Source organism: Prionailurus bengalensis, chromosome D3 (assembly GCF_016509475.1).
Source record: "Prionailurus bengalensis isolate Pbe53 chromosome D3, Fcat_Pben_1.1_paternal_pri, whole genome shotgun sequence".
Classification (NCBI taxonomy): domain Eukaryota; kingdom Metazoa; phylum Chordata; class Mammalia; order Carnivora; family Felidae; genus Prionailurus; species Prionailurus bengalensis.
In genome coordinates, this window is record NC_057356.1 from 43359565 (window position 1) to 43383244 (window position 23680).

The window sequence follows — 23680 nt, forward strand, 5'->3', positions numbered from 1 at the left end:
ACACTTTTTCCAATTCAGCAAAAAGTCTTTGCAAATAAAATATCTTATTAAATTGTTTGCACTTTGGTGCTATTTATTATTATTTTATTATTTTTAATTATTTAAAAAAATTTTTTCTCCCAGCCCCTACCTGACCTGGTGCTCTTTATTTTTAAGTAAATCTTTTAGAATATTGATATGCACTATTCTTATGCGCTGAGAAAGCACATTCTAGGTAAAGAAAAATTTAACCTCAATGTATAATGTGTTGCTTCAATGAAGATATAAATAACTAAAGTGGAAAGAATTATTGGATCTTAATCTTGAATAAAAAATGTAGTGTAAAATGTAGTGTGGTCAAAAACTCCAATGGAAATGGCTAGTTATTTATATGAAGGAGTAAAATTTTGCCAATCGCGAAAGACTATAATATCAACAGATAATACCACATAGGAATACGACCACACTGTGAAGCCTTACCAATCTTGATATGCTTATTTAGAATTTGTAACAATTTTGACAAAAGCTTAGAGCAAGTTTACCTTTTCACCATTATTAATCAAATTATAGTATAAACAATATTCACAAAGTTAATGTTTAAATTACTTTAGAGAACAGATTATGTTCAAATATCTTGAACGGACTGTATTTAGTAACAATGTACATATGAATTATAAACAATTTAATCTATCCCTGAAGGTAGTTCTCTTTAGGCTTTCTACTATTTTTGTACTTGTTTGCTTTTAAAAATAAAACTCTCTTTAAAGATACTCTATCATTCAGCTTTAAAATTAATTTTACTAGGTTTTTCCCTACCCAGCCAAATCGTTATTTCACATGAAATAATTGAACAAGATTATTTTACCTTTGTTCAATTTGGTCTTCTGTTTTACCTTAAAAAAGCAAAATAGAAGATAATAAATAAGTTCATTAATTATGAGAAAATTACTACAATTTAGTGAGTTCCTCCTAAGTAATAGGTAATATGTGAAGTATTTAAACCATTATCTTTAGTTCCTCACAAAATATTGCAAGAAAGATATTGTCCTGGGGTGCCTGGGTGGCTCAGTCGGTTAAGCGGCCGACTTCAGCTCAGGTCATGATCTCATGATTGGTGGGTTTGAGCCCCACGTCAGGCTCTGTGCTGACAGCTCAGAACCTGGAGCCTGCTTCAGATTCTGTCTCCCTCTCTCTCTGCCCCTCCCCTGCTCTTGCTCTGTCCTGTCTCTCTCTCTCTCAAAAATAAATAAACATTAGAACAAAAATTTTTTTAAAAATGTAGCCCTCACTTCTTATAGGAAGAAAATTGATATTCAAATTAAGTGATTTCCCTAAAGCCTCAAGTATTTTCTGAATCCGATAAATAAGATACAGTACTGTGTATCAAGGGCTAAATAAGCCCTCATAGAAAGCACTCAATAAATGTCAGCTATGGCTACTGTTATTACTCTAAAGAAGGGGTTTACTTTAATGTTCAGTGAAAGTTGATGGACAGATAAATTAGTCTAGCTTTTGCATCTATTTCAAATGCATTTGAATACTCATTCATTTATTCATTCAACAAACATTTACTGAATGTTTACGATGCACTGAGAATATCACTGTGGATACACAAAGATGTACCTCTGAGGTAATCCAGTAGTTTTTTTTAAGTTTATTTATTTTGAGAGAGAGTGTGTGTTTTGTGTGCAGGGGAGGGGCAGAGAGACAGAGACACAGAATCCTAAGCAGGTTCTGCATAGTACCGTGTGCAGAGCCCAAAGTGGGGCTTGAACCCACAAAAGCATGAGATCATGACCTGAGCCGAAATCAAGACTTGGATGTTTAACTGACTGAGCCACTGAGGCACCCTGAGGAAATCCAGTATTTTAAAAAGCAATCAGCTACAAATGCATGTGTGTGTGCATGTGTGTGTACATATATATATGTGTATATATATATCTGATATATATATATATATCCTGATATATATATATTTGATATATATATATCCTGATATATATATATATCTGATATGTATATATATATCCAGATATATATATATATCCTGATATATATATATATCTGATATGTATATATATATATCCAGATATATATATATCCTGATATATACATATCTGATATGTATATATATATATCCATATATATATATATATCCTGATATATATATATATATATATATATATCTGATCAGGATATTATATCCTGATATATATATATATATATAATATCCTGATATATATATATATATGTATGTATGTATTTGTAGCTGATCACTGTGAAAGTTGGAAATTCAGATGCCTTTTGGATATGACAATATATATCCAAAAGGTATCTGAATTTCCAACTTTCACATTTTCTGTGTGGTTATTTTGTACTTAAATAGTATTTGTATGTGTTTCATGTTAGAGTTTTTGAGCCAAAAAGGATCTTGGACATGACCTAGTCTAAAATCCTTTATCTTACAGTGAGAATCCTTAGACCCAGAGAAGTCAGAGGCCTGCCCTAAATCAGAGAGGCACCTCTCACAGAACTGGCCTTGGAGTCCAATTTGACTGGTCACCAGATGGTGGTTTTCTCACATCCAACACACTTCATCTCCAGAGCAAATGAGCGACAAAGCCAAATGAAACATGAAGCCAAAGTAAATCCCTCTCATCTATGTCACTGCAATAGACACATATCAAAAGAAAAGTAAACTTTTAATTTTATTTTACACATGTCAATCTGAAATGTATAGGTGTTAAACATCTGAAGCCTGGTAGGAAAGCAATCACCAATGTTTTGAGAGCTGGAACAGAATTAATGGTCATCCACCTCATAGCTCTCAGGTCATGATGAGGTAATTGCTGCTTACCTCAAGATACACCCTGGTCTCCAAACTGAGACTCAAGAGCCACGTTTCTGTTTTCTTGGCCCCTTGCCTCTTCACTGAACTTAAAAAGAGGCCCCAGTACCATCCCGAGAACCAAAGTGGTTTGTAGTCGGCTAGAGGAGCAATTTCAGACTCATCCTTTGAACAGTGAAACATCGAATGGAATAGAATAGAGAATTTGGGGATGAGCAGGGAAAGCAGCTCTCAATCAGAGCCCTTTTCCAAAATGCTGTTTGTTTAAACACTAAAGAAAAAGAACACGAACTGACAAAAACCTAAGCTTTTAAAGACCTGAAAACTACCTCTTCATCCAAAAAACCTTTTCATGCAGACAGAATGAGACAGAGCACCTCGTGTCCATTACAGCACCCTTAGTTTCTTTATGGGATCTTTACATTTTAGTGGACTTGCTTAACAGCACAATGACTCATCAGTCAAAATAAAGTCTATTCTTTGTCAAGTATGGGAGAAAATATGAAGTGACTCAGAGGACCAACCTGAAGAAGCCAATATTCTCAGAAAACAAGCTTATTCTCCTGAATAAGCAGAGCATGTGTCATCCACAGAGGGCTATGTTAAGGGATGTTCCATACATTCTGCTTTCCCTGCTCTGCATTTTTTGGGGCACTGTCTTCCATTGCTAATCCCCTTCCCATTTATTCGGTCTTTCACTTGATCGTTAATTGCTGGAAGCTGTTGCTACAAAGATGAAGAAGACGTGGTCTTTCTCTTAAGAAGCTCATAGTCTACTGTGATGATCTTCCAAGCTTAGTGAGCACAAAACTCAGCTGGGGAGTGCTAGAAAATGGAAGCACCCCAAACCTCTTCCTGAAAGATTCTGATTCAGGAGTCTGAAGGGAAGCCCAGCCATCTGAACTTTATAAAAACACCCCTGAGTGGTTCTGATATAGGTGGTTCCCAGACGCCATTGTTCAACCTACTGGTCTGGAGGGAGAGAGCATTTTTCATGTTCTTTTGAATCTCAACTAACCTTCAGCGCCCAGCTTTCCATGTTACCTTAGTCAGAAATCATCACCTCATTTCCTTCTGTGGCCTTTTATCTGTATGTCTCATGACACTGGCCATCTCCCACTTTCTGTCTTTACTATGGATCCTTTCTGGAATGTCTTATCTCACCTACCAGACTCCTGGATGAGGGAACATCTGACCCAAATTTGCATTCTCTGCAGCATGAAGCACAGTACCAATTATTAGTAATCATGTAAGTCTTGCTTGCTGGATGAAGGGCCCATTTGTAAAAAGTTGTGCCTTTAAAGCAGATGTTGGGGCGCCTGGGTGGCTCAGTCGGTTAAGCGTCCGACTTCAGCTCAGGTCATGATCTCGCAGTCCGTGAGTTCGAGCCCCGCGTCAGGCTCTGTGCTGACAGCTCGGAGCCTGGAGCCTGTTTCGGATTCTGTGTCTCCCTCTCTCTCTCTGACCCTCCCCCGTTCATGCTCTGTCTCTCTCTGTCTCAAAAATAAATAAATGTTAAAAAAATTAAAAAAAAATTAAAAAATATAAAGCGGATGTAAATAAATATACTGGTACAATGGAGAAAGGAGGATGTTTTCAGATGTGCAATGCTAGCTAGGCTCAGTGCTTCATAGGTGGAGTAAGTACAGGATGTTTGGGGAGACACTGAATAGCTTGGCTAAAACAGAACAAAAGGAGCTGTATAAGGAGAGGAGAAAAATGAGTGGGCAAATGGAAGGTGGTAGTAGCTCTGACAGTTGCTGGAAGGTACTGGCTGCCCACCAGAAAGGAAGTATACAGATGGTCAGAGATCAAGGTATTGGAATGATCCTGCCACAAACTGACTGCCACTCTCTCCCCTCCAGTGCTCTGTCCTGCCTTGGTCTTCCTACCCTATCAGCTTCTCCTTCACTCAAGGAGCCGATTGGGCTCAGCCTGGGTTCCCCATTTCATATCATGGCCTGGAAACTCTGTAAAGGTAGTAAGCTGGGGAAACTGTAGAGCTTCCCATCTCTCATCTGTCCTTCCTTGCCTCTCTAGCTGCTGCGTGTTGGAGGGAGTGGAGAAGCAACAGTGGGTGTGGGGAGGCCACCTGCAAGGTCCTTGCAAAATTCCAGTTGGGCTCGAGTGGTCTTTACATGGGAGATGGAAAGAGGTGGAGAAGTGTGAGATATGCGCTTTCATTAGTAAAAAGGAGATACCTAGCACAAGGTTGTGGGGAGGATTAACTGAGATAATGACTTCCCCAAGTTTATAAGTGTAGTGCGAATGCAGAACACAGGTGCTGCTGCTGGTGGTGAGGAGGCCTCTGTGTGACCTAGAGGCCCTGTAGCCCATTTCCACTGAGGAGTTCAAAGCATCTTCCCCAGTATGATTCAGTCCTTGCCAACTACCCTCTTCTTCTTTACCTTTCCCTTTCCTTCCTGAGCCCCAGCTGGGTCCTCAACTTCTCTCACAGATCTTGATCAGAGAAATCTTGGTCAGCTGATGATCTGCATATGTCCACACCTTCAGCCCCTGAACCCTCCAGAGTGGGACTCAGAGGGGATGGCAGGCAGGGGACCTATGGGATGTACCTGGGGGGCTCCTGTGCTGAAAGAGGCAATCTTCCAGGGACCCTCCTTAAAACTGTCCTCTAAAAAATTGCCAGGGCACCTGGGTGACTCAGTCAGTTAAGCCTCTGACTCTTGATTTTGGCTCAGGTCATGATCTCACAGTTCATGAGTCTGAGCCCCATGTCAGGATCTGTGCTGACACCCCAGAGCCTGCTTGTGATTTTCTCTCTCTCTGCCCCTCCTCTGCTTGCATGTACGTGCTCTCTCTCAAAAATAAATAAACATTAAAAAAGAAGAAGAAGAATTGCCAAGCCTGCTTCTTCATCAGCAGGTCTGTGAGTCTGGCTCATTATAACTAACATCATAGGTTTGGGGTTTTATGGGATTTTCTTCAATCTCATTTTTTTTTTTTTTTTTGGTTAGAATTTTTTTGTGGTAAAGTACACATGAAATTTAACATCCTAACCACTTTTAAGTGTGCAGTTCAGTGGCATTAGGTACATTCACATTATCACCCAACCATTACCACCATCCATCTCCAGAACTCTTCACCCTGCAAACCTGAAACTCTGTAACAATTAAACACTGTGTCCCCATTCTTTCCTCCCCTCAGCCCCTGGCAGCCACCATTCTACTTCCTGTCTTTTATGAATTTGACTATTCTGGGTAGCTTATATAAGTGGAATCATACAGTATTTGTCCTTTTGTGACTGGCTTTTTTTCACTTAGCATAATGCCCTCATGTTCATCCGTGCTGTAGCAGGTGTCAGAATTTCCTTCCTTTTTAGGGCCGAGTAATATTCCATTGTTAATATATACCACATTTTATTTATCCATTCATCTATTGATGGCACTTTGATTGCTTCTACCTTTTGGCGATTGTGAATAAGGCTGCTGTGAACATGGGTGTACAAATATCTATTCGAGTCCCTGTTTCCAATTCTTTGGGGGCATATATCCAGAAGTAGTACTGTTAGATAATATGATAATTCTGTTTCATTGTTTTGAACAAGCACCATGTTGTTTTCCACAGTGGTTGCATCATTTTACATTCTTACCAGCAATGCATAAGGTTCTAATTTCTTCACATCCTTGCCAACACTTGTTTTCTGCTTTTTTAAAAGCATTTTTATTTTTTATAATAGTCATCCTAATGGATAAGAAATGGTATCTCATTGTGGTGTTGATTTGCATTTCCCTAATGATTAAAGATGTTAAACATCTTTCCATATGTTTATTGGCCATTTGTAAATGTTTGGAGAATGTCAGTTTGAGTCCTTTGCCCACTTTTGAACTGGGTTGTTTTTTGTGGCTGTTGAGTTATAGGAATGTTTATATATTCTGGATATTAGTCCCTTACAAAATATATGATTTACAAATATTTTCTCTCATTCCATGGGTGGCCTTTTCACACTGTGTCCTTTGATGCACAAGTTTTGAATTTTAATGAAATCCGATTTATCTATTTCTTTTACTGTTTTTGGTGTCATAGCTATAATTTATGTTTTTAAAATAATTTTTTAACTGAAATATTGGAGCCAGAATCCTCGCCATTTTTCAGCTGGGGAAATTATTACACAAAGAAACTGATGGATTTCCTCTATTCCAACATTGGTTAGTAAGTTCTGGGCTGAGAATCCATCATCTGGGTTTCCTTTGGCCACCCTCACTTGCCCAGCAAGACAAGGCAGGTAACATTGGTGAGACCTGGAGCAAGTCCCCAGGGACCCTAACGTTTAATCAACTCCTGAAGTGAAATAAAAAGTGTTGTTGTTTTTTACCTTTTTCTTTGCTAGTCATGTACAAGTTTCCCCGCTGGTGTTGACAAAAGAAGGACTCTGGAATGGAGAGGCTAAAATATTTTAGAATGTATTCATTTCTGGGCACTACCTTTTTCTAGAGCAGAATTCTCTGTTTAGAATGAATCAGTGGGTTGTTTACACCGCGTTACCAAATCCTCAGGAGAGGAAATCTGAAAAGCTGTAACCACCGCCCAGGCAGAATTGTATTCCTTTTGCTGTGTTACTAAGTGCATGGTGATTTTTCATTCCATCCTTGTTGAAGAAGTCTCTCTGCACCTCCCTCCCCACAGATCCACTCACCACTGAAACTTTTAAAGCAATAAAGCAACGAATGGGTCTGCTTAGGAGGTTCTAAAAGGGGGGGGGGGGGTGGAACCCACATTGGGACAACATGACGGGCCACAATGGAGGGAACTTACGAAGAAGCCACTCAGTAGCCCAGCATCCCTCAACCTTATCAATTCAGGGGAGGTGGGTAGAAGGGTGACTTTTCTAAACCAAGGGGAGAGGAGAGGATTTTTTGGTCTGTGTCTTTGTGTTCTTGAAGGTCCAAAGTTGTAATCCTGCTCGGAGTTCTGTAGGAAGAGCATCTAATTGTGACTTCGGATTTAGCGACAGCTCTCCCGGGGTGACAGCGCGGTCGCCTGTGCCCGTTCTTCCTTCGGGTGTCCACAAGCGCACCTGGAAACTTGGAACCCCGAAGACGTTCTCATCTCGGTTTGATCTAATCCCGGATGCCCCAGAGACTTTTGGGGAAGGGACATGCTTACTCCGCCACCCCGGTGACACTATCGCTCCCCAACTCTCTCACCCCACTCTCTAGGTAGTTTGGGGGTCTAGAAACAAGCCCAGCAGCGGCACTTTTCGCGCACACCAAGGGTGAGCATTTGACCGACTGGAAGACGCCTTCTTCCGACATCGTTCTGCCGCTGGTGCGACGAGAAAAGGGAGACCCGGGGCGAGACACCGCGCGGGGGAGAGGCCGGGCGAGAAAGCGACTGGGCAGGGGCGAGCACGGGCCGGAGGGCGGGGCGGGCGCGGGAGGGCGCGAGGGGGCGTGGGCGCGGCGGCCCGCGCGCCCCGGCGGGCCAGGGGGAGGGGCGCTGGCGGGAGCGGCGCCTCCCGCCCGGGGTGAGCGGCGCGCGCGGCAGCCCCGCGGCACAGAGCGCCGAGCGGGGAACGCGGGCGGGTGGCGGCGAGGAAGGGTTGGAGCGCAGACGGCCGACGCGCGGCGCGGCTGCCATGGACGCGCAGTGACCCGCTGTTTAGTGCGAACTTCCTCGGCTGCGCGGAGCTCCCTGGCTGGCGGTGCGTCTCCTCGGTCACCATGAAAGGTAGGGCGGCGGCGGGCTGCGCTGGGCTCCCGGCCCGCAGGGCGGGCTTGGGGACGCGCGGGAGGGGGCGGAGGTGCAAGCTGCGCGAACTTTCTCCAGGCGGAGGGTCGGAGGAGATGCGGCGCGTGGATCGTGCGTGCACGCGTGGGGCGCTCCTCCGCCCCGCAGTTCCGCACGGCAGGAGACCCAGGGGTTCGGGTTTGGGGGCGTACAAGTATTCCTCTCCCCATCGTGTCTCTCTGCGAAGTAGTTTGAAGCCCTAAGTCGTTGTTTACAGATTCCAGTTCCCAACTTTTTAATTGAAAAAACATGCCGAGGAGAGTGGAGGCATCCTTATTCCTCCCAGTCCGTTTTCCGCTCTGAGGCGCTCCACACTGTGTTTGGGGGTCCTCTCCGCTCGGGTGGTGCAGTTTCCCCATCCGAGAAGTCGACGTGCTGCCAGCCGGGTGTTTCCTTCGGGACTCGGGGATGTTCTCGGTGCGCCCTCCCCACATCTGGCAATGATTAGGTGCCCGCGGAGTTCAGCTGGCTCGGAAAATGCGTTTGGCATCTTTCTCCATCAGACCCACCGATTGGAAAATAACTGCTCTCGGTTCCGCGTCCCTTCCATGTGCCTGCTTGTGCAGTTGGTGTGCCCACGTGTGCTCAGAGGTGACACAAATCATTCCGTTGATCGTCTCCTGGGCGGTGTCGTCTGCAGGCCGGTTTAGGGGAGTGCCAGATGTTATCGTACCTTTAAGCGGAATCACAAGGATGAGGGCTTTGCAGGGCAACTTTCTATTTATTAGAAACAACAGAATTCTGATTTATATGTGGGATAAATAATTGCAACGGGCATCAAAAGGGAATCATTTCGGGATGGCCTGGCGTGGTGTTTACACAAGACTGGAGTTTCTAGTTTTGTGCTAGGATAACACGGGCCGGGCTTGAGTGAGGGGGCTGGGTGCGAAATGCCATGTGACCGCCGTGACCGAATTTCCAGCCACCAGAGACCACGCGATGCGATCGCTTTGACTTGCCAGGGCTGTGGTCCGAGGGAGGTGTCTGGGAAGCCCCACACGCTTGGAAAGTAACTTTTGCCTCTAGCGTTCTCTGGAAGGAAGTTCTCGCTAAAGTATCCGGAGCGATACCGTCCTACCAATTAGCTGTCCTTCCAAGGTGTTAGTTTCCTAGTCAGGAGACTCGAGGAAAGGCAGGGACTGAACTCCAGGTGAAAAGTCACCCTCCCCAGAAGAGAAACGAAAAGATATGATATAATTTTCTGGCTAGGGAATTTCAAAACGCAGTGGTGTGTGTTTCTTGTTTTTCCACTCAGTTTGTCTTCTCTCATTTACATTTTAGGAAACACACTTTCCTTGGCTAGCACTGATTAAAGGATCCTCCCAGAAAGGAAAGAGTTCACATGGCTAAATGTTACTCTGGGGCTCAGTTACCTTCATATGAGCCAGAAGTTAATCTTATTGCTGGTCCCTGAGGCCAGTAGTTTTTGAACTTTTGGGAAGATCAGCTCCCATCTGGGCTCCTGAACCCTGAAAATTTTATGCTTTTTGACTGGGTAAATGACCATTACTGCAATTTGGGTATTTTTAAGTGTTAATTCAAACCTGCCAGGAAGACACACCTGAAAGTCCTAAATGTACATTTGTGAAGTTTCCGCTGCATTCTGGACCAGCTTGCAGACCCCCCTGGAGAAGTCTCATTGCTTACCCTCTGTGATCCAGGCACTGTCTAAAGGCCCCACTTACCTTGTGTCCCAGTGGGGGAGGGGGTATAAGGTACTGGTGAATCCCAGGGTAGACTACTTGCTTTGAAGGCCTCTTTTCAAAGGAAATATTCTGTAAGAGATTTGCTTACCAACTATTGCCATATAACTTACATTCATTTGTCTGGTTACTGAGGTGGGGAAAGGAGAGGATGGTAATAATTTTTTAGTATGTACTAAGTGCCAACCCCTGTGCTATACCCTCTACAAGCCCTCTATCAATTAATCCTCAGTGGTATGAGGTAGGTATTTTAACTCCTACGTTACAGATGTGGAAACTGAGTCTAGAACTTATAAGAACTGGAGTCCAGGAGTGTGGTAAGCACTAAAGACAAGCTCTGCCAATTTCCCTGTGTTCCTTGGAAAGGCCTAGGACACCAGGTATGATAACTTCTGGTATAGACTAGAAGAAGACAACTAAGTAGCCAAGTAACCCACAGTAGGTGCAGCAGTCAGGAAGGGGGTGGATCCAAGAAATTGGACACAAGGCTTCTGAAGCCAAGCAGAGAGTGTATTTCTAGCCAAGGAGGAAGGCTGCCTTTACCGAGTGGAATTATTTTGACAATTTGCCATAGGTAACCAATCCAAAGTTTTCCTTGGGTTTGTGATTATGTCTCGTAGTTATTAACTCATTATGCTGAAGAAAGCCAATGTTTCATTAGACTTTAACTTCCCTAAATGATACAGGTCAATGACAAACCTTGCAAATGCTTAAAGTATTAACTTAAAACATTCTTTAGATAAATAGAAAATTAGTAGACTCCTTAGAAGTTACAGAACTTTTTTTTTTTTTGCTAAAGCAAAAATTTAGCTCCTGTACGAGTCCAATGCTTTTATAAGGTACCTATTTGACTTTCTAATTCTGATGTTTCAACCTGGGACATCTATGTAATAAACCTGGCTTTTGGAATGTAATTCCACATCTGCCATGAGCCACAGCGCCACCTATCTGTTGCATTCAGCAAGTACTTGTCTCTGTTTATTTCCTCGATCTCTGGAATCACAAGTACCAAAATAATGACATCATTATATCTTTTCCAGAAGAAAATTACTTGCCTTGTGCTGCAATACTCGAAGTCTTTCAAACTTATTAAAACATGAAGTTGTTTTAATTTATTTCCAGTTTCATTTTCAATTAGCTGTGTTACACCATAAATCTCATGGTTTTGGATAAATAGTCACATTCTTTTTGAAGGAATTTGACTCCTCCAGAGTTAGGTGTGTCATTATTAAATCACGTTTCTAGTTCTGAAAGTTGGGAATATTGGTAAGTTTTAATGCAGCAGCACTTGTTGCCTAAGAGATGGCCCAAAATAGCCACTAGCAACTGGGACCACAGTGGTCCAAACCACTGTTCTGATTTAACACAGGAAGGAGGTTGGTGCCATCAAATCATAGTATTCAGCTGCTTATTTTTGTGCGCCTGTATATAAACATTTCTGAAATACTGTTGGCAAGAATACTTAAAAAATGCACTGGTAAGCAATATATGTCTATTGCCAGTTGTTTTTCTGGACTCATGGACTCCTTGCTTTACCACTGTCTCTCTAAGATTTCTTGTCCTTAACTGGGATAAGTAAACAAGCGTGTAAGGGCCAGCCACATTGAAAGCATCATGTTTTCTGAGGGGGAATGGAAACAAAATGAGGCCTTTTCTCCTTCACTGATTTGGAATTGGGGCTGACCTTCCTCTGGAAGGCAAATTTACAATCTAATTATACTTTTGACTTTTCATTAGTTTGGGGATGCTTAACATTCTTAATCTGAGGTTTAATTATTGCTAAGTATAGATCTTTTCTGTGGTCTCTGCAGTTTCCCAAGATTGCTCCTATGTCCCCTCCCCCCTGCTTTTTACCATGCAGTTCATCTACTGATAAGGGTGTGACTGGGACAAGCTGGCAGATGATAGCTTGCAAGCTACAGCATAACCAGGTGTCTAATTTTCTGAATTAATGCTTATTAAAATAGTATTTTAAAACAGTTGATGCAGCTGCTGCCAAAGTAAGTTTTCAGATGGGAAAATAGACATTTAAGTTTTGTGATAGAAAAAAAAATATATTTTGCCTCAGGTAAACGCGGAATGTGAGTAATCTCTCAGGTGGCAAATCTGACACGTGTCTCCCCATGGTGGGAAGAAGGGGTGGGGTCCTGGGAAAGGAGGCCCAGAGTGGTGGTAGAGCACAGCCTTCTTGCTGGCCGTGTGTACCCATGGTGCTTTGGAGCTTCAGCTGGTGAGTCTGAGTGAAGAGAATCAGGCAGTCAGGGGGAGTGGGGGCTGGACAGCATTCTAGGTCTGGAAGGTAATCATCTGTGAAGAATCTAACCCCACCTGGGGTCAGCTCTACCAGGCTGTTTCTGCCCTTTCCATCTTCTGCCATTCTGAAGGCACCGGCTGACTCCCACTCAGCTTCCAGAGTTCCTGTCAATGGCCTGGAGGAAGGAAACAGGGTCATATGTTGGAAGATAAATGGCAGGGACGAGGTTGATCTGTACCAAGGGGTGCACTTGCTAACAACTTCTTAGGTATGACTGATGGCCACTTAATATGCCCAGTTATTATTTTTCTCTTTAATAATAGCTGACACTTATTGAGCACCTGCCCAGCCGAGTGTCCTTATTTTCTCCATTTTGCAGATAGGAAAAGTTTGGCTCAAAGAGATATAGTTACTTATCTAAGGGCACCTAGCTGGTCAGTGGGAAAACCGGTATTCAAACTCCGACAGTCTGACTCCAGAATGCACATGACACCTCTTGCTTAGACTCCTTCCTAGCCAAACTTTAATATTCCACTCAATCAACCCATCTTTGTTAAGTACCTACTGTGTGTCACATTCCACTAGATACTAAGTGAGCCACATACAGTCCTACCATCTGGACTCAGACCTGTAATAACCTGGCATCAAAGGTCTGAAGAAATTGATGTGCTCTACAGCCAGCCACTAGAAGAGCCTCTTTAGATAGAAGCTCTTGTAAAAGATATATCATATTCCAGAGTCATTGCCATGTGTACAGTTTATCTTCTGGGAGGTTTTGCTTATGACTGATTGAATGAATGTGAGTGGCTCACTGAATCCAACAACTCTGAAAACAGCCTCTGCACCACAGTTTTGCTGACAGATTTGCCATGAAACAATGGAACATTGTCAGAAGTGTCATATTCGAGAACAGACTGTAACCATCAGTAGATGATCAGTTATAAGAAAAATACATAAAAATAGAATAGTAGTAGTGGTAGTAAATAAACATTATGAGCAACGGATAGGGAAATAGAGACATTCTTCATAGAAAGTATTTCATTCTTTACTGCTGACACCGCTGATTCTAACCATAGCAACAAAGCTTGAGGGAGGTAACTTTTCAATCAGTGATTTGATTTCTGTTTAAGTGAGTGATATTTGAAGAGCCCAAACCAATATAGTGCCTTGAAAAGATCCTGCTGATTGCTTAAGGGTCCTCTGTAATTATATGGCAGTGAAAACCAGCGTAAACAGAAGTAAGTGATATCAAATTAAGATGCCAAAGAGCTAATCCCTGAATTTATCATTAATATTCAGTTAATACTCTTTAGAATATAAAGGAAGTATGTTTTTCAGCATGGGAGAAGTTTTAAAAATTAAGTACATTTATTGGACTTTGATATATTAAATATGACTCTTTTATGTTTTCTTGAATGAATGGTTTGGGACTATAACTCAGTATCACATGAGGTCATATTCACTAGACTGAGATTGGATATTTGACATTCTGCCTGACTTGTGTTTGGCTTTTGTGGAAGCAGTTGCACTTCTTTGGGCCTAAGTCACTTCCTTGTGACCTAGAAATGTTAAGAAACCGATATTTATGTAACAACGTATTATTCACAGGCAAAATAGTTCAACTTTATACCTGATAACGCATACTTTAAAATATAACCATTTCATAAAATGTAATTATACATAGTGACCCCAGGAGTTGAGCCTGATAATTTTAGTGTGGTGGCAAGGGGTGTGGACTCTGAAACCAGAGGACCTGGTAACCACATGAAAATTACCTAACCTCCCCTGGTTAGGAACATAGCCCCTGGTTTCCTTCTCTGTCAAGTGGGGGATAGTAATGACATCTACCCAATGCCATTTTTATTTGTTCGTTGTGTGGAGGATTAAATAGGTTGGTATGGATTGTTTAGAATAGTGTCTAGCACTTAATGAAAACTCAAGACATTTTAGTTATTGTTATACTGTGTAATTGTTAACCTGCTGCCTCCTCCAGGCAGTAATAGAATTGCCAGTTATGAACCATTTAAGTTAATCAAGTGAAACAATATATACCATGAAGAAAAAATTTCAGTTTTGAGAGAAAAGTAATTTTCAAATTATAAATGTGTTAAAGCTGACCTCAGAGACTGGAGGGAGCTGTGCTCTCTATAGGAACGGTGCTCACATTGGTCTATCTTTAGCTGTTGTCTCTAGTGTTATCGTCATCATTGTATTATATAAAAACCAGCCATACTGAAAATGCAGGGACCGTGTTTATAGTGAGTTTGTAAACTATGGTAAAATCATACAATTTTCTCATTTGTGGTAGTGGTAGAAAATTGATTAAATAAATTTGTAAATACATTTAATTTGCCTAAGAGCATGCAATTTCCAGGAGCACTATTGTTCATGCCTACTAATAATGACATACTATTTTTAAAGATATGTATCTCAAATCCAGTGTCCAGATTTATCCAGTAAAAATACGACATCAAAGAATCAAAACATAAAACAAATTCATCTCTAAGGAAGCATTAGGACAGAGGCATAAATATATATATATATATATATATATATATATACACTGTATGAGATCATGTCTATTTCACTGGTAGTGTTGATTTCCTACTGATTTGTCATATTTGTATTTTATTATTTATGATTGGGCCACCAAATCTTAACTAGCTTTCACTTACTCTTTATTTAATATATTACTTAAATATGTTCAAATATTCTTTATATCAAATATATTCAAATATTCATTTAGTATATGATTGAGATCTATTCAAATATTTAGTACATTATATAGTATATTATTTACATTATTTAGTATATTATACAGCTCCTGTCCCCAAAGAGCTTGCAGTCTGGTGGGCAGAGCAAGGCTTATGCACAAACAATTGGAATCTAAGGTAAAAGGTGAAATGGGGCCTATGTGAAGTTCAGATAATTGTTGTTGGAGGACAGGAGGAGAGGGCAACCTGGCTGAGAACAGGGATAATTTCATTTGGAGGGATGATGCAAGCTGATTCATTACCTTGAATTATATTTCATATTTCAGATTGCATTATTCTAATTGTAATTGAAGAGGGAAATGGTATATCCAGGCACCGCAAAACCTTGAAGTGAGGCATTTCACTGTAGGAGGTGAGAGAAGATCGCAGTTTTCTCAAACTTTGTCTCCTGAGCTCAATGTTGGTCCATTATTTGCAATTAATTATAGTATATCACTTTGGCATAATTGTCTGGATAACCTAAACAGAAAGTTAAGTGATTTCAAAACAAAACAGATGTATCAGTTGTTTATTTATTATTTGGGAGGGGGCTAGTTAACAAAGACCACTTATTTTTTGCATGCCTCCAGAGAATTGGACAGCATTAGTTTTCCTTGACAAATGACCCATGTATTTGAGGCCGTTTCAGAGCCCTTATAAAATCTGAGGCAGTGATTCGTCTGCTCTGGACTTTCTTATTATTAACCTGACAATGTGATTGGATGAGGAGGTCCATCATAAAACAAAGAGAGGCATGTCCTCTGCCCTATAATTAGCCATGAATGGTAGATGTGGGGATCAAGGTTTTGAGTGTCATATTTGTTTCTTACTTTTTAAGTTGTTAAAGTTGGCTCCCAGGGGAAATCTGGTTTAGCCTACACTCCCAATTTAGGGGTAAAAGTAACAAAAAAAAATCACCTCAATTTGTTGGACTATAAAGGAATGAAAAAGGTGTGGTATCTCTCTTTAGCCTAAAAGCAAGTATTTGCTGTTTTTATAAGAATCAGAACCATAAGTTATACCACAAATTGGGGTCATTTTATGTCTGTAATATTGACTTAAAAAAAAAAACAAACTTATACTATTGGACCAAAAAGTGATCCTTTTGTTATAAAACATAAAGTTGGGAAAGCAGCTGGATAATTGAAATAAATCTTCTGTAATATTTGGAGTAATCTACAAGTATTTAAATTGCTACAAATTCCTTTATCCATTTGGAGTAGGGTAGTGGGGAGGCCTGGAAGGCAGATCTAATTACCCCATCAAAATTATGCTGAACCTCAGTATTATATTACACTGCACTGAGCTCTTTCACTTGCAGAATACTTAACAACTATGGCCCAGAAATGCCAATGGGCAAACCAAACTATACAAGGGCCATGCTAGGTTTTATATTTATAAAGCTATGAAGCCAGGGCAGATAGTACTAGTACGGCTCTTAAGGTTAAAGAATGTCTGCCTTTGGGGCGCCTGGGTGGCTCAGTTGGTTAACCATCTGACTTCGGCTCAGGTCATTGATCTCACGGCTAGTGAGTTCAAGCCCTGAGTCAGGCTCTGTGCTGACAGCTCAGAGCCTGGAGCCTGCTTCATATTCTGTGTCTCCCTCTCTCTGCCCCTCCCCTGCTCACACTCTGTCTCTCTCAAAAATAAAAAGAATGTCTGTCTTCAGTTTTTACAGCCCAAATTTGTTAAGATAAATCTTCTTCAATATCAGATAGATACTTCAGTGCCAGTTAGCTAGGGTCCAAATTGAACCCACCCCACATAATACTCTTGCTAGTCAAACTTCCCTGCTGTTGACCTCCCCCAAATGCTCACTTCAGACTGGAGCTTTGAGTCTTTTGAAACTTGAGCACTAAAGTAGTCCCTACCTGGGGCACCTGGGTGGCTCAGTTGGCTTAGCATCTGACTCTTGATTTTGGCTCAGGTTGAGCCCCAACATCACGCCCCATGTTGGGCTTCTCACTGAGCCTGCTTGAGATCCTCTCCCTTTCTATTTCTCTTTCTCTCTTTTCCTTCCTCTACGCATCCCCCCTGCTCAGGTGTGTTCTCTCTCTCTCTCAAACATAAAAAATAAAAAAATAAGTGGTCCCTACCCAAACCTAAAGCTATCTTGTATTTCATGAGCATTCAAGTTTTGTGATATTTATTTTTGTCCTTAAAGCAGAGTACCGCTATTACCACCTCTGTCCTCTTACTTAGAAAGACCCCTCATGTTTATTAAGCATTAAGTATGTGTTGGGTGTTTCCCACATATCAATTCCTGTTTGCCTCCCAACAATAAGTGAGATAGGAATTATTGGTCCCATCTTATGGGAGAATGAGAGGCAGCCTTGAGTTTATGTTGCCAGACGAGGTGGAGCCAGTGTTCGAACCCAGGTCTTCTAATTCCAGAGCCCAAGCTTTGGCTGGCTCAGCCTGGCTTTAGGAGAAAAGTCCCCCAGAACAGCACAGTGGTGTCCAAAGAGATGCCCAAAATATTTAGTAACCCAGGTGACATTCTCTGGAGGCCACAGTTCTGCAGTGCCATGAAGGTGCCTCCACGCAGCAGTGGCCAGTGGAGGGCAACTGTAGACTCAGGGGTCCAGATGACACTGGGTATTTGGCTCCAGGGATGCAGGGGCATTTTTTCCTCTCCTCACCACCCAGACCTGCTGTGATAGGTAGTGGTGGTGGGAACCCACAGGAACAGCTTGCAGGAATGCTCACGGCAGGCAGCGTATGTTCACCAGCTGGTTTGGAAGCATGGAAACATTCTAACAGCTGGTAGGACTGTGCTGTTCTGTTCTAACAGTGATGGCTGTACAAGAGCTGAGACTGCATCGAGGTAGAAACAGCATAGAGTAGCCGATGGATACGCACATGTGGACAGCATCACTGAGCCTAGCCTCTGTCCACGGTCCTTCAGCCTGGCTCCTAAGGAAGTCTGAACTTGCTCTGTTCAGTTTGGCGTTTGTCAGAACATACTTTGTGCCAGGGATTTAAGGCTCTAAGTCCAAACTTCTTATTCTGTTGCTTCAGGTTGAACTCTTCACACTGGCTCTTTGGAACAGGGTGGACTTTGGACCTTTTTCTGGTCATCAGCACTTTCATTTTTGTCTACCTGACTTTTATCTTGCACCCACATTCCTTTGTTTTGTTGGCTTTATTTTTTTTTTAAATCAAAGTTAGAGATGTATATATTTGGAAGAGTCAAAAAATATTTATTATGAATGAGATTTATTATGAAAAACAGCAGTTTCCTGCTGGCCCACCTTCATATCATCATTTTCCAGTCCCCAGAGGGAATCTCTTGAGAACTTTTTTAGCATTTTCTTTTGGCATTTACTTTTCTTGCGGTTATCCTCTGATGCCTAACAAACCATCCCCAAACCCTGTAGCGTAAAACAACAGCTGTGTATTTGTTCAGGATTCTGTAGTTCGGCTCGGCTTCTGCTTCCTGGGGTGTTGACCATGCTGGTCAGCCGCACCCCCAGGGCCGGGCATCAGCAGGGTGGCTGGAATGGCTTCTTCCCCTTCGTCATCTCTTGCTCTCCCACAGATCTTCTCTCCCAGGGGGGCCTCCAGTCCAGCACGGTCGTGGGACATTTCACATGGCAGCTAGTTGCCAAAGGGCGAAAACAGAAGCTGAAAGGCATCTGGGGCCCAGTTCCTGAGGTCACCCACTGCTACTTCTGGCAAATTCCATCAGCCAAAGCAAGTCACAGGGCTCTCCCAGATTCAAGAGAGTGGAAATGGGCTTGCACGTGGAGGGATGGAAAGAATTGTTGGTAGTCCTTTATGCGGATGATCTGTCACAACCCCTTGTCTTTAAGTGAAATGCTTGTGGTCTTCTCCTCTTCCTTATTACTATTAGTACTACAGCAGTACTAGTTAGCAATTAGTTAGCAATTAGTTAGCAATTAGTACTAATTGCTAATTGAGATTTAGGCATATATATTGACTCCCCTTTATAGCAGATAAGGTTTAGTTCTTTCACCCTTCATTTCCACCTAACAACCCTCATGGATGCCGTCTGTTGCCCTCCATCATCCCAAAATAGTTACATCATAATCTTGATTAAATCAGCATTCAGTGTTCATATTACTATACTTATATAAATGCTATTCACATCTGACTCATATTTCCTTCATGCATAACTTCTCTCCTCTGGAGTTAACAATTCTCTTGTTTTATTTGCTTAGCTTCCTATGTGTATGTGTGTGTGTGTGTGTGTGTGTGTGTGTGTGTGTGTGTGTATCTCATCATTCATCCCCAGAGTCTCTTCCACTTTTCTGAATCTCTACACATGTGTTCACCTATAGTAGATATTCTCTCATTTCCATATTTTTGAAGAAATCTTCCCTGGAGCTTTCTGACCTACTCAGGGTTAGGGTTAGATTAGGGTATATGCATGTGTGCATGCACATGGATACACACACACGTGTTTTTCTAGCTTTGTTATTTTAGTGGAATGCATTCTCAAATGTCTCGAAGAAAGTGTTCATGAGAAGTACATTTTTGGGGACTGTGTAGGTCTGAAGACATCTTTGTATTACCTACTCATTCACTGGAGAGATTTCTGTGTAGGAAATAATTTAGCCTTAGAATTTTTGAGGGCACTGATCTATTTTCTTTTAGTTTTGCTATTAAGAAGTGTGAGTGTTACGTCTTCCTTTCCTTTCCTTTCCTTTCCTTTCCTTTCCTTTCCTTTCCTTTCCTTTCCTTTCCTTTCCTCCTCCACTTCCCCTTCCCCTTCCCCTTCCCCTTCCTTTGTAAGCTTTTAAGTTTTCCTGTCTGGAAGTTTTTAGGATTTTCTTTTTGTCCTCAGTGTTCCGAAATTTTACAGTGATATGCTTTGGAGTGGATCTCTTTTCTTTGTGCTGGGAGGAAACTGGCCCTTTCACTCTGGAGACTCATCCTTCACTGCTGAAAAATTTTGTTTAGTTCTTCCTCTGATAACTATCTACCCTTGTTCTTTTACCTGAAACACTTGCTATTTGAATTTAAATATTGGATCCACTGAGTTGATTTTTTTTTTTTTTTTGGCTTTGCTCTTTTCTATTTATTTGTTTCCCTTCCTTCCCAGCCTCTGGAATATTTCAGCTGTGTTTTCCAACTCTTCTATTAAATTTTTGCTTTTGTGATCATACTTTTAAAAAAATGTTTATTTATTCATTTATTTAGAGAGAGAGAGAGAGAGAGAGAGAGCGTATGAGCAGGGAGGGGCAGAGAGAGAGGGGGAGAGAGAGAATCCCAATCGGGCTCAGTGTAGTCAGTACAGAGTCTGATATGGGGCTCAATCTCATGAACCAGGAGATCATGACCTGAGCCAGAATCAAGAGTCAGACACTTAACCAACTGAGCCACCCAGGTGCCCCTTTATGATCATACTTTTAATTTCCAAGAGCTTTTTCTTTTTCTCTTATGGTTCTTTTTTTTAAATTATGCCATCCTGTTCTAATTTTATGGATATGTTATCTTCTCTTATCTCTCTAAGGATATTGGTAGAATTTTTTATGAAATTTTTTTCATCTCATATCATATGTCTTTCCTCCAAATTTCTTTATCTGGTTTCCTTTTTTTTTTTAGTATTTATTTATTTTGAGAGAGAAAGAATGCATGTGCATGAGCAGGGGAGGGACAGAGAGAGGGAGAGAGAGGGAATCCCAAGCAGGCTTCGTGCTGTCAGTGCAGAGCCCGACGTGGGGCTTGAACTCACGAACCACGAGATCATGACCCTAGCTGAAATCGGACACTTAACCAACTGAGCCACCCAGGCACCCCTATCTGGTTTCTTTATGTTCATATTTATTTTTTTCATATTAGAGGCTGTGTCAGATGTCTGGGTCTTATCAGTAGGAACAGACTATGGTAAAGGTTGATTAGAACCTCTTTGTTTTGGTGGGTTTTGTGAACTGTGACTGTCACTCTAGGCTGAACTGGCTGAGCTGTTCCACTGGGGACCACCCAGAATCAGAATCATTCATTTATTTTTCTCTTAACTGGTCAGATTTCCCAGGAAAAGCCTTCCAGTCTTTGACCTAGAGGGCACAGTCTGGCTGACTGGGAGAGGAAGACCACGTGTCTGGACATTCAGTGTGCAAACGTTCACCTTTTCTCTGAGTCCCTTGCAGTCCCCTCATCTCAGCTGTTCCTGGTGTCTTCTAAGCAAGATACCTTTTGTTTCTGACTTCTCTGAAAAATAAACTTAGGTCTTCTGCTGTAGTCAGGGAGGGACAGTCACTTCCCTTGGCAGGGGAATTGGGAAGTCCAGCTGCTCCCCGCCCCGCCCCCCCCCCCCCCCCCCCCCGCTGCCCCACGTACCACACAAACCATTTAAAATGTACAAGTCAGTGGGGTTTTTTTGGATTTTTGTTTTGTTTTGTTTTGTGTATTCACAGGTTTTGCAACCATCATTACAATCAATTTTATTTATCTATCTATTTATTTATTTATTTATTTATTTATTTATTTTTTAAATGTTTTTAACGTTTACTTATTTTTGAGACAGGGAGAGACACAGCATGAACGGGGGAGGGGCAGAGAGAGAGGGAGACACAGAATCGGAAGCAAGCTCCAGGCTCTGAGCCATCAGTCCAGAGCCCGATGCGGAGCTCCAACTCGCGGACCGCGAGATCGTGACCTGAGCTGAAGTTGGACGCTTAACCGACTGAGCCACCCAGGCGCCCCTACAATCAATTTTAGAACACTTTTGTCACCCAAGAAAGAAATCCCATACCCATTAGCTGTCGTTCCCCATTTTCCCCTAAAACTTCTAGCCATAGGCAACCTTTAATCTGCTTTCCAACTCTGAATTTGTTTAACATAGACATTTCATTTCATATACATGGAGTTGTACAACATACAGTCTTTCGTGACTGGTTTCTGTCACTTAGCATGATGTGTTCAGGGTCCATTCATATTGTAACACATGCCAGCGCATCATTCCTTTTTAGGGCTGAATAATACTCTATCGTGTGGCTCTACCCTAATTTCTCCGTTCATCATTTTGTGCACATTCAGGGTGTTTCCACTTTTTCCTGTTATGACTAATACTGCTGCAAACATTTGCGTACAAGTTTTTGTGTGGACATGTGTTGTCATTTCTCTAGGATGTATGCCTAGAAGTGAAGTGGCCTAACCCTTAGAGGAAGTGCCAGACCATTTTCCAAAGTGGCTGTACCATTTTACGTGTCCACTGGTAGCATATGAGAGTTCTGATTTCTGCACATCCTTGCCAACATTTGCCATTTGTCTTTTTGGTTATAGGCAACTGCTTCTTAAATATATGTTCATCCAGTCCTCCTATTTTAGCCTTATGTTGATTCTCCCTCAAGAGTGACCTGTGTCCCAAATTCTTCAGCCTTTTCAGCATTCTGTGGTATAAAGCATTGCACCTTAGCTTTTCTGCTGCTAGCACAGGGTTCAGTTTCTTGGGACTGTGGTGTCCTCATGGTGTGGAACTCGAGCCCTCCTCCCCCCACTGCTGCCAGATTCTGGGTCTTAGTCTTGGTCTGACTCCTCACAAGCGGTGAGACCTGGGGTCAAGTTATGTAACTCCTCTGAGCCTTAGTTTTCTCATCTGTAAAACAGAAACATAATGAGTAGGAAGTATCTGACATATGGAAGATATTAACTAAATATTAGTTCTCTTATCTTCCCCAAATGTGGTGAATATTTAAAAAGAGGAAGATTTAATCTCTTTTCTTTAGGAATTCATCAACTGGTAGTAGAGATAGACACATATATAACTCTAATCTGCTGAGTTTCAACAACTATTGAGTACCTATAAGGTGCCATAAATGTGCTGGTTGCTGAGGGTACATACAATGCAACAAGTTTCCTGTTTTCAAATGGCATTCTATCTGGTGGCGTGAAAACCAGCAACTGGAACGTGGGATAGACGGAGGAAAGTGCTGTCGCACTGACCTAAAGGGAGTGTAGGGAAAGGAGAGGTATATTCTAACTGTAGGGTGTCACACACTTGGTCCTTAAGTTGATTGGAACATCTTCACTTGAACCCATGGTACCCTGAAATAGCAAGACTCAAAGCTGTCAATCATCAACAGAATTCTCTTCAGCGTTCTCTATCATGAAACTTCTGGCGAGTGTGGCTCTGTGCCACATACCAAGGAAAGTAAAGAAAACAAATAAAAATCACTTTTTGAAACAGGCAAACTGAAGACCGGGTAGCCCATAGGTATTGAAACAAAAATGCGGAAATACAGCTGTGGAAGCCTAAAAGCATGTGCCTATAGATATAAGTCTCACATTGTTTTAAACTTGTTTTGTTATTTTGTTATGTTAAGGTTATGTCCTCTCTGCAGACAAACTGCTGTTACAAGCAGGGATCAGGTTAGGGCCACGCCAGAACTTAGAGGCCTTTCATCTTAGCCAAATCCTTGCTTGT

General features: G+C 41.9%; 1 protein-coding gene across 1 annotated transcript in view; it reads left to right on the plus strand.

Moving 5' to 3' along the window:
- The first annotated feature begins 8275 nt into the window (after positions 1–8275).
- Positions 8276–23680, plus strand: part of COLEC12 (collectin subfamily member 12) — a 196518-nt gene continuing 181113 nt past the window's right edge. The window contains exon 1 of the mRNA XM_043558424.1: positions 8276–8518. Coding sequence (XP_043414359.1) covers positions 8512–8518 — 7 coding nt within the window. The 5' untranslated portion in view covers positions 8276–8511. The remainder of the gene's footprint in view (positions 8519–23680) is intronic.